This window comes from Bombus huntii, chromosome 13 (assembly GCF_024542735.1).
Source record: "Bombus huntii isolate Logan2020A chromosome 13, iyBomHunt1.1, whole genome shotgun sequence".
In the NCBI taxonomy this organism is placed as follows: Eukaryota; Metazoa; Arthropoda; class Insecta; order Hymenoptera; family Apidae; genus Bombus; species Bombus huntii.
In genome coordinates, this window is record NC_066250.1 from 2,279,760 (window position 1) to 2,291,576 (window position 11,817).

The 11,817-nt window shown below is 35.8% G+C and overlaps 2 protein-coding genes across 3 annotated transcripts in view; both read right to left on the reverse strand.

The window, feature by feature from the left end:
- The window catches only part of LOC126872595 (uncharacterized), a 16,261-nt gene extending 8,970 nt beyond the window's left edge, over positions 1-7,291 (reverse strand). The window contains exons 1-8 of the mRNA XM_050632703.1: positions 5,387-7,291; positions 5,078-5,226; positions 3,491-3,635; positions 2,891-3,246; positions 2,277-2,739; positions 1,251-1,949; positions 513-916; positions 37-226 (exon numbers count right to left, since the gene is read on the reverse strand). Coding sequence (XP_050488660.1) covers positions 37-226; positions 513-916; positions 1,251-1,949; positions 2,277-2,739; positions 2,891-3,246; positions 3,491-3,635; positions 5,078-5,226; positions 5,387-5,988 — 3,008 coding nt within the window. The 5' untranslated portion in view covers positions 5,989-7,291. The remainder of the gene's footprint in view (positions 1-36; positions 227-512; positions 917-1,250; positions 1,950-2,276; positions 2,740-2,890; positions 3,247-3,490; positions 3,636-5,077; positions 5,227-5,386) is intronic.
- Positions 7,292-7,514: 223 nt separating this feature from the next.
- LOC126872460 (uncharacterized) lies at positions 7,515-9,185 on the reverse strand. 2 transcript variants are annotated; one of them, XM_050632431.1, is made up of 4 exons: positions 9,022-9,185; positions 8,750-8,845; positions 8,416-8,543; positions 7,515-8,209 (listed from the first exon to the last, which is right to left on the reverse strand). In XM_050632431.1, exons 2-4 carry the CDS (start codon positions 8,787-8,789, stop codon positions 7,715-7,717), a joined length of 663 nt encoding a protein of 220 aa, XP_050488388.1. In that variant the 5' UTR covers positions 8,790-8,845; positions 9,022-9,185; the 3' UTR covers positions 7,515-7,714. The 2 variants fall into 2 exon arrangements, with proteins under 2 accessions (XP_050488388.1, XP_050488387.1); XM_050632430.1 differs by having other exon boundaries at positions 8,750-8,932; positions 9,022-9,184.
- Between the last annotated feature and the right edge of the window lie 2,632 nt (positions 9,186-11,817).

Below are 11,817 nucleotides of genomic sequence, written 5' to 3' on the forward strand. Positions count from 1 at the left end.
ATAAAATGGAATTAACTCAATCGATATTAATCGTACCAAGGATGATGATATCCTTGTGAAAATCCACATTGATGACTAGGTTCGCAGCAGTAATCCCAATTACCATATTCATTTTCAATTTCACAAGACCAGAATCCAGTGATCTCATTTCGTTGACAGACGGTGCCGTTTTTGCAAGGAGAACCGTTTACCGTATAACGTCGAGATGGAGGAAGCTGGTTTGTTGCTATTTCAAATAAAATTAATAGATAGCGATGTTAATGTAGTTCAACCTATAACTCATTGGCTTTCCTTTTTCATCTATACTAAGAATAATTATCATTAATGATTTATGTCGGTCGAGGTTCAGCTATATACAAACGCGTGTGCTTAAGCCTAAATATAGTGTAATTTTAACGTAAAAATAACTGAAATTTTTTTCGAATACTTGAAAGCGAGGACCAGCGATTATGTATAAGAAAAAATTATTCAGAATGTTGACTTTGACAACACAAGGTCATCGAAATACTTACAATGGAAAAAGTTATGTCCATATTCGAAAGTACCAGGTTCAAGAGGGGATGCGTTGTCTCCACTAGCCAACTTATGTTTGTAATCGTGTTCCTCAGGTCGAAATTTATTTCTCCATCGAGTGGGATGATAGGAAGCTGGCTCATGAGGGTGATGTATTTCGCTCTCGGGTGTTCTTTGAGCATTCGGATAACCGAACTCAGGAGGATGTGATTGATCGTGATTTTCAAATGTTGGTGCATTTGTCGTATTGAAAGCATTCGCGATTAAACCACAATATGGATCAAAATCTTTCCATGTATATAATGTGTGATCATTATCGTGAACATAGTCCAGATTTGGCCTTAGATCTCGTATTGATATGTCGCTTAAAAAACAGTTACTCCGTGTATTATCGATAGTAATGCTACGAATGAAATTAATCATTATTGTACGATACTTTTTCAACACTATACATACCTATACTAACAGACTGCGGATGTTTATGCAAATTATTATGTGTGCCTGGTTTTATGGGCACGACTCAAGAAATGGAATCCAAGCAAAGGTTTATTTCACCTACTAAATGTTATTATGATTACTATACTTTGGATATTTTATAGCGGATGTCACTGTAACCGTGCTACAACCGGGCAAAGAATGATTTCTCATTTTGTGTATTCTCGCATTTTTCAATTTCCCCTAAATGCATAAGCATTCGCAGACTACATATTAATACTCACCGAAAGTGAAGTACTCACATGTAATTAAACGACATACAAGGTACCACACCGGCGTTTCTCATCGTCGAACACCTTCGGCGGCAATCCTGTTTTGTAACAGCTCGCATCGAGGAAATCACTGCGTGAGACATTAATTTGCATGGTCTATGATATTCGGAATAACAAAGTTCGTCCATGTGCGATTGAGACGATCCCTTGTCGTACGGAGTAACTGCATTCGAATTTGATAGGGACGAAGGATGCATTTCGCAACCATAAGATAATGTATTTCTTTCATACAACTCAGCACCATCCATATCTGGCATATCGATAGGATTTATTTCTTCTGCCGGCCAATCGCTTAAGAAACAGTTAGGTGATACGCGTTCATGACTGTACACTTTGTGATTGTCCATCGCATATTTGAAAACGAAGCTTCTACAAACAAATTCTTGCGACGTGGTGCACGCAAATTGACATTCTCCAAAGTCATTAACAAATATTGATTTCTTCATGACATCCATCGGCATGGTAAATCCACTTCTGATCCTCGAGAAACATTCTTCCAAAGGATATCGATTTGTTGACTTTTTTAAGTAGCAGTTCTTAGCATCTGACGTTAATACGTAGGTATCGTAATCGCGATTTGGTTCAAGATCCGTGTAAAAATTTAGATCCTGATAGGAACGATCGCTTAGTAAACAGTTATCAGTAGGATTCGTGGTTGCCACGTTGCATCTATATAAATACAAAGAATAAAATTAATAACATAACATAATTCGAAAGGTGACCTCGACGTTCTCTAGTGAGAACGAGGTCACTGATGTTCAACTACGACGGAGTTGTTGAATTTTAACGTTCGATGAGACAAAAGCAGCTAAACACGCAGTGATTTGCGAAAGTATTTCATCAATTACCGTATTTACAAGTTTCTCGTGTTATTCAACATTTATTAAATCATTTATTATTTGATTTATTTGATCGTTATTTGGCGTTATATTTATTTCAAATAAAAAATGCCCAACCCTTAGGTATCAGTAAAAATTCTTCTATTCTTTCGCTTACCTATAAGCAAAGCTTTCGCAAGAGAAACTTGTTTCATTGGTACAAAACTCTTCGCATTGTTCAAAATCGTGTGCCGCGCAAGTCTTTCGTAAGACGCTTCTGCTTAATTTTGAACCTGAGGCAGCTTTCACTGAACATTTTCGTGTCATTTGTGATGTCTCGTGTTTTTCATAATATGGTTCTTTTGGAACGGACACGTAATTATCATTATAGCCGAATGCACTGCCGTAATTGTACAATTTCCCATAAAATTGCTCGTTCTCGTTAGGAATGGAATATTCCTGTGTCAGAGGATGGTCTAATCGTGAATTGGGAAAACGTGGCGATTTTGCGTCAAAATATCCTTTATCGTAATCAACGCGAGAGTTGACAAAGGTATTGTCGTTAATGATATCGGGATTGCGAGACTCCGATTCTTTCCAGTTGCGATTCCAATTCAAATCATGATAACGAGACGTAAAACCTATTTCGTTTGAAATAAAAGTAGTATTTTCATTAATAACGAGAAAAATATGTTAGATTATTGTTTCGTTTGTGTACTCTGTCTTATATCACTACTCTCCTCCAATTACATCGTAATCGTATCGTATCATAATCTAAATAGAATTATTTACCATGAGGCTGTTCGTAATGAAATGGTTTGCCAGATCGTGCGAGGCCATTTGAAAAATCATAAGCTGATTCGCGATATAGCGGATAATTCTCTTTATAGATCGAATGATCTGTGTGCACGAAATCTTTATTCGCATTTTCACGGTCCAACCATGTGTTTTGACTATTTTCTCGAGAACTTTTTACATAGCTTTTCCAACGTGGTATACCGTTATCATGCCATGCTGAGGAAGGGCAATTGTCAACCTTCTCGTAATAATCGTAATAAGAATCAATTGAGAAATCTTCATCGGTATCCATGCGAAGATATGGTGTTGATGTCAATTCGCATGTGCACTTTGAATCATCGGTCCTACGTCTTCAAATTACGGGAAAATTATATTATAATCCATAGTTGAATTTTGTTATCGCATATAGTTTTTTTAAAAACCAATTCAATAACACTACAATATTCTATCGCACGCAGCTACGATGATTATAAAAAATAAGATCATTGTACCTCGATTTATCTCTAATTTTGTAATTAAAATGCATCTTGTCAAAAATAAGCAATTGTCTGTCTACTTTAGAGCGATAACGTATATAGAGACATTTTCACATACCTATGATTAAAACCTTTACACACAAAAGTCTTTTCGTAATCACATGCTCGACAACAATCCTGTAGATTTTCACAATTGACGATACGCTCGATGAATAATCCCATCATTTTCTTGCCAGGTAGCAGCTTTCGATGACAAATTATAACTAAATTTTTGAAACATATTTATCTAATTGTAAGCTATACATACATCTATATCACACGCAACATTAACAGATCGTAATACGAGAACATTTGCGTAACATTTACTAATAAATGAATATGTAAAATCCTAGCATTAGGATTTGGATAATCCTGTCGTATCATTGTAAACTTACGTGCAAAATCATCGTTATTACTTCTCTTCGAGATCGTTGAACTATGAATCGTACGAAGAAGAAGCAGTGAGATAAAGAGACTCCAAAACCACGATTTTCTAAACATATCTGCTTCTGTTTCTTTAATTATTAAAACCGACACAGCCAATTCAGAAAGCCTCTCTTTTCTTAATCGAAATAATTAAAGTCGTTGTATTTTTTGGCCACGATGATTTTCGTAACAAACACAAAAATATTAATTTTCGTGATCATACTTCCTCCATAAATCTTCTTCAACTTCTTCCAACTATATCGAGCTACATTTATTATGTATTAACAGTATTATTGAGTATGAACGAAGAACACTACACCCTTCAAGAGATACCGAACATGTGTAAAATTGTATACGATGGAAACACCAAAACGTGTAAAAAGTAATAATGAAATTGAAGTCCAGCATGGTTTTATAGAAAAGTGAGTGCTTCGGATGCAATAGTGGGAGGAAATATTCGCACGTTGGAGGAGGGACATCATGATGATTGCTAAAGGTTGTTTGGAAGAATTGGTTTCTTAATATGCAAATACAACGATTGTCTTCACAAATACAGCGAGGACCGTAAGTATCGAGGCATCTATTGATATTTATTACAAATTGAATGCTTCTCGCTGCTTCTATCTTCTAGTTGCTTTATTATTGTACTGCGAATATTTATATAAATTCACATATTCATGGCTCGTTCATCAAACAGAACAAGTTAGTCGTATGCTATGATATTGAATTTCTTCAATTTTATTTATCGAATTTTAAAATTGTATTATAATTTTTGATAGAGTCTGTATTCAATACGTTAGAATTCTATATGGAAGATACTTTTTACTTGCCATTACTTGCCATTTTGTTTCATTATCAATTTACTATTAATTTTTCATACATTAAAATTATGTCACTTTAAAACTAAGCAAGCTCTATTATTTACGTCCTTCGAGATACGTCAAGGATACAAGATGCTATTATTTCAGCTAGCTCGATCATTCTAATTGTAGTATGATTCGAAAAAATTGGTCATTTACATATACATCCAGTACTTTTTTGTCGATGAGCCATCGCTTCTAAGAAAATACTAACTTTATAACACGTTTATTTATATTGAGCAATTATTATCACATAAAATAGAAATGTTTGGAAATTATAGTAACGATAGTCGCGTAATTACACTATCAAAAATGTATTTATTAGTATTTATGCAGTGTATATATATATATATAGTGGGGCATAAAATATTGCAACTTACCGAAAGGTGTGGGCGATGTTTCTTTATTTTTGTTTCCAATAATATCCAGAACACTACGGTTATTGTCCTCGGAAAGAAATCGTTGATCGTGATTAATAAGCAAACCATAGCTACCAATACGTCCATGATTCGTCATGCCATTTTTGTTTCTTGAAATTTCAGAAATATATCATTTTACATGATTTCTTTAAATTGTTACGTTCGATGCACTGTAGATTACTGATCACTAAACTGTGGATATTTTCTTTGCCGATCGTGAATATGATTTTCTATCGTTAAAAGTAAAGAGAGAAATAAAAAGGGAATTACCTTGAAGATGTTAACGTATTATGTGGTGCCAATACCGAAATTGGTTCTGGTATTAATTTTGAGAAGGGATTATCATTGTTTATAATGGATCCTTTACTAATAAGCTTATTTGCTTTCGTTGAACGATTTTCATCTTCGCGTACGAAACTTTTATAGAAACGGTCAAAATCGCACCATATCGAGTCTCGTCGTTTTTTCGCGTAAACATCGTACTCCTGATCGGTTTCTAAATTTTCTAATGCCGGTATCTGTCGACTAATTAGACAGGTACTGTTACCCTTTACACCAACGCTAGAAAGAAAAAGAAAGTGAAAGAAAGGGAACGTGGTATCGATTGGTAAAATGCCACGGTGGCTCGATAAAATGTTACGTTGATTTAAACAATTTTTTCGCGATATCGACAATATCCCGTACCCAAATGAAAACGCATTGCAATCATGCTTCTTTCCTAAACAATTTTTTTCACATTCCGTTAAACTCATGGCATTAGTTCGTGACGCGATGTCCATTTCGGGTAACTTAGAACCAATGGATATCCTTGTAAAACAATCTAAATCAAAAGATCTATTTTTATCGTTACAATATTTATAACAGAAACACATTTTCTACGAATACGTTTTACTATACGAATTACCATTCCCGGTAGGTGTTAAACGATTATCAATTGTAAGACACAGAGTATGTGAACATTGTTGAAAAATACTGAAAATTTGGAACACGAGTGGCAAAGATATGTAACTCGGTCTAAACATTTTAGCATCGGTCTAACGAATGATTATAATTTGCTTATATTTTCAGTCGAAAGATTAATCAAATAAAGATTCGATCGGTTAGAACGGCAAATAACCGGATTCACTATTATTATAAAACGTAATGACATTATCGATAACGCGGCCATACATCTTACACTAGATACTTTAATCGAAATGAGATAGTTTTCTAGTTAGGTTTCTGTAACATTCAACGATCTAAACTTGACTGAGAATACTAACGAACAGTAATGCTCTCTTATACAAAATGTAAAGAGTGTTCTCCAAAGCCGCTATTACGTTAGAAACGTTTCTCTGCCCGTTGCTTCTCCTTCTTCTGTTGTAGATCTCTACTCATAGACACGAAGAAACTCTTTCAATGTGCACTTGCGGCACATTGTTCTCCTGGTTACATGTACATCACGATGTTCAAATAACGCGCTCCTTTCTTCTCGCGTTTATTCACGCGACTTGGTCGCGCAGAATGAACGCCGCTAATTGGGTTACTCGCACAATACAACTTTACGCTGCAGGTACATACCTGAAATGAAATTAAGGATGCAGGATTTATGTAATTGATTAAATTTATCCTCTGATATACAGCGGCTCACAAAAGTACTTCAACGCTCATAGAAACTTTTTACAAATATATTATGTATCTTATACAAAACGTTTTCAGATTTCATTAACATTGTAATGACCGTAGAGCTTTGGAAAAGACGAAATTTACTTACTTATGATAAAAATAATTTCTTGTAAAATTTGTTTTCAAGTTTACAGTTGTTTTTCCAAAAATCAATATTCTTAAGTCACGGCATCGTTGCACCACAGGAGGCATACAATTTCAATCGCTTTAAACGATTATCACATTTAACGGAATCTCTCAAACGAATTCCTTATGCAGTGAATCATCATTACTATGAACTATCTGAGGCATAACGGCATAACCGAAGGTACTGTACTAAAGAAATGCTTATGTAACGGAAGTGAGACGAGTTAAACATAAACAAAGCTGGGATGCGTTACGCTTCGCGAAGCCTGGCCCAAAGAGGGAATGACTCACCTTACCACTATCATTCTGTGCTTATGAGCACAAAATTCCTCTATTTGTTTCATTATGTACACTAAACGTGATACATAATAACTACCATAATTAGTACTGAATTACATTAATAAATTTTATACCCGCAACTCGTTGAACGAAGAAAGAAATAATTACATTTTTAATTTCATTTCAAATATCATAATTATTTGATATCGATATGAGTAATATCACATATATCATATCAGAACTACTTAATGTGTCATAAAGAGCATAAAATATTTTTTATTTTCATTAAAAATGTATTAAAAATATTAGTTATATAAGAAAGGCATAGTTATAGAAAAATTTACAAATGGCATATATTTTTTTAAACCAAAAGTAAGAATCTGCGCATTGATTCGTGTACGTATTTATGCACAATAGGAAGGTTGTGATCTTATCTTAAATCGTTATCGAGGAATAATTACAAAGAACATATGTTCTTCCATATTATCCATATTTATAAAATCATTGAAATAAGGAATCGAAAGAAGGCTAGCAACAGGCATAAGGTTTCTCTTGCATTCCGTGAGCGATACTAAGGTGTTGAGCACCTTCCTCGACAATCGGTGTACATAATATGTCTATATCGTTAGGATCCAAGTTTGTCGATTCGTATACTCTTATTGGTGTAGAGTTATGGTCAGTCGAAGATAATCCAAGGAGACCTCTAGCAACAGTTAAGAATACATTCTCAATGCCTTCGCCTTGAAGAACCGACGTTTCATGATAGCTTGCACCAATTTTCGTAGCGTAAAGTCTACCCTCCTCTGCATTGACTTGCCGCTTTTCTATTAAATCCGATTTGTTTCCGATTACTGCTAATACCAGAGCTTCTTCCACGTTTCTTCGAAGTTCTGTCACCCATCGTTTCATTGCTGCAAACGTATTGTACTGAGTTAAATCAAATACCAATATAGCTGCATTAGCATTTCGATAGTACATTGGTGCCATTGATCTGAACCTTTCTTGTCCTGCTGTGTCCCAAATCTATATCCCATAAAACAAATAAAGCCATGCAGTATTCAGCTCTAATAATGTAATAAAGATATCTTTGAAAATTCAGTATATTATATTGTATTTTGTCTTGAAAGTGTTTATACAAATTCTTAAGCAACATCGAAAGCTATTTAACGTGTTCTAACAAATAGAAACATGGAGAACAAAGAGAAATAATTTTATATTTATCGTTGTACCCGTAGCATTATTCCTGTATCTTGTATATTTAACTTGCAATTAAAAAACAATGCTCCAATTGTAGGATTCACCTGACCGTTGTACGTTTTCCCAATATAATGCATGATCATGCTTGTCTTACCGACACCTGAAAAATTACAAATTAGAAGTAGATAGTATTATAAAGTAGTTTGAGCATATCAATGTAAACAATAAACTAACCTAAATATTCTTTAATAAAGCTATACAAGGTTATACATGGTTTCGAGGAATAAACGTATATAGGTATAGACACGAAATATAGAACGAAAGAAAATGAAAAATGTAAAATGTTTATTATTACGCAGAATTTACCTTGTGAACCCAAAATGACTATCTTTCCCTCTGTCTTCATTTTCTATGTTAAAGAGCAATACATAATGACACAGCTACCTTACACTTTCATTTATCCTAGAAGTAATTAATTCAACAACAAAGTGATTTTTGTCATATAACGTATAATCTGGCAAAGCAATTATTAAAAACGCTTCTTGAAAACTATAACAAAGTTTCAAATACATAATAACGATCAGCGAATAATGTTAAAATAAGGTGTGTACATTATATAAAATCTAGATACTACATACCTGTTTTTATAAGATGACAATATTTCTATCCAAATACCGAAGTACACACTTGAGAAGTGAGAAACACGTTGGATTACGAATCATATTTCAATTGCATAAATAGATTTATCTATTGAATAAAACACAGTATTACGGCGACATCTATTATCACTTGTAACAACTAGTACCATGCCTATTCCTATATCTTTAATCTTCCATCTAACTACTTAAATGATAATATACCGATCAACATATAGAAAAAGCAATAAAACTCAGTTGTTATCGACGAAGGATAAAATAGAGAATATCTGTAATACCGACTTTGCGAAGAATTGCAGTGTTATTCACGCCCTCTGCGATTTACTGCGGTGAATATAGGAAACCATATTCAACTCAATTGTCAAGAACGATAAAATCAATATGTGCATACATACACAGTTTCACGGAAAGATCTTTATTAAACTTTTGAAAAGAAAATCTATCGATGTCAATAACTTCGTTTTGCGGCACACCGAATTTTTAATATCGTTCTTTATAATATAGTTTTTGACAAGTAAAGTCTAAAAGCCTTACCTTAAGGCGCGCAGCTGATTCATCTAAAAGTTATTATTTATTTCGGTAAACCGTGTAAATTTTATATACGTAACTTTTAAATAAATTATATGTACATATATCGTGTTCTTCCTCTGTAATATCCTCTGTAGTACGATATAAAGTATCAGTTAACGTAAAATCTGTTTCTAAAAAAACTCGAGCAAACGATTCTTCGTTGATTTGAAAAATTTTTTGGTATTTCCTGTACAAGATCAACGATAATCTAATAAATAGCGATGCTATTTCAGAAGGCGGTTCTCGTTCCTCCTTCTATGTTTCCGACGCCATTTTACATTGATTACGATGCGGTTAGCTCCTTCCAATTTCCCACCGTACTATACGTAAAGCGAGTATTTGTTCCGTTCCTTTAGTGCTATCCCTTCTTGGTGTTTGTTCGCTTCATACACAATACGCAGCCTTCGTACTCATTACTCGCCTCTCCTTTTTATCTTCCTCTCGTTTCTCATCGTGTTCTCGTTTTTGTCGTACGAATTGAAAATCAGAAACGCGCGAGTCAAGATTTCGTCAATTTGAATTCAATCGCACTTATTTTAACTTTTATTTTACTTCAACTTTATCGACACTTCAGTTCCATGATTCGATTAATCTCGCGTTCGGTAAAAATGTGGCTCGTATGGCGCTCACTTTTGTTCTCGACAGCTCGATTGATCGATAAATAGCCGGTTCACGGTAAAGTGAAATGTGAATATCACGTGACAAATATCACCTCGCAGCTCATCCAATAGGTCGCATCTCGTGATGCTCTCACTCTCTCTCTCTCTCTCTCTCTCTCTTGTCTCCTGGCATCGTCGTTCTTGAGTTGATTGTCGTAGATCTTATTATCCCCTCTTGTCTCAAAGAGGGACCAAGCTACAACTCGGGGGTGTGTATGCTCTCATATACTCTCTCTATTCGTGTTCATCTCTACACGTGTTTGCACGCGTGTGTATGTATACCTAGAGGTTAGTCCGACGAAGGGTGAAGTCCCCTTTGTAGCCTTGGGCCAACCTTGTTAGCGCTAATGATGGAATCCGTCGCGAGATCCGCGAACGAGACGAGTCGGATCTTCGATTTCCCGTCATCGCTCGCGCGATTATTCCTTCGTCAGTCATACGATCATTTTACGCCACGATCTTTATTCATCAACGAGAATACATAGATCCGCTGCATTGAAATTTCCAATACATAATTTTTAGTAACCCTGTTAAGTTTCGATCTCTCTCTTTCTCTCTATCAGATTTTTAATACTTTACGAACTTGTTTTCTCATATATTTAGTGGATAGATTAAGTTATATACGAAGGCTACAGGTGGAAGCGTAAGTCACGTTTCGTTTGATTTTTCGATTAAATGTGCGTTTTCTCATCTGTCGAAGTATTCGAAGAACGTCGGTAACATCACCCGCGCGGTTTAATTAACGTAGCGACTAAATTGCGCGATACTATTCGTTTCTTTTGCGAAACATTATGGACTTAGGGATAGAAAGTAAGGCGCAGGGGCGAATGTAAGAAAGAAGAGGAAATAAAAGATAAATAGAAATAGGAAGGAGAGTTGCCGAGCGACCTTATCCACCGTTAGTCACGGAAAGCCATTAGACCGGAAAACGAGGTAGAATCGCAAAACGCAATGGCGTCTAGAAACAAACGACGGCCGATAGGAGCGAACAAGCAGTGAATCACCTAAGCACTTGTTTACCAAGAGAATCAAGAATTCAGGGATGCCGTTCCAAGTCTCGGAATCCTGCCCCATTGGTTTTCCAACCCCACCACGACTTCCTACTACACCGGAGCTAGCGCAATGTCGTCGTCGTCGTCGTCGTCGTCGTCGTCGTCGTCGTCATTCGTCCTCTTTGTCGTGCGAACGAAAAGGACAGAAATAGAGAGTCGAAGGTTGGGAGTTGAGAGTGAAAAGCGCATGAGGGGTGACGACGGCCACTGGCAGACTCGGGGTAGGAGAGAGAAAGAGAAAGAGAAAGAGAGAGAGAGAGAGAGAGAAAGAGAGAGAGAGAGAGAGAGCCGGGAAAGCGGCACTAGAATCGCTAAATGTAATTCGGTTAAAAGGGTTTTAGCAATACAATGCATATAAACATGAGTGCCCCGCCTCCGTTCTCGTCTGCGCGCTCCACACTCTTGCGCCACCCTCTAGTTAGTCCCGCGAAACACCCCGCGACCGTCGTAATCCTTAACTTGGCCGAAGCAAGATTTTCATCGTCTGCGTTCTAACG

Bases quoted from the DNA above. Each gene is read 5' to 3' on its own strand.
- LOC126872460 (XM_050632431.1), bottom strand. From the start codon at position 8,789: ATGAAGACAGAGGGAAAGATAGTCATTTTGGGTTCACAAG. The intron at 8,544-8,749 runs GTAAATTCTGCG...GTAATTTTTCAG, and splicing joins AGTCATTTTGGGTTCACAAG to GTGTCGGTAAGACAAGCATG. The intron at 8,210-8,415 runs GTACAACGATAA...TATGGGATATAG, and splicing joins ATACAGGAATAATGCTACGG to ATTTGGGACACAGCAGGACA.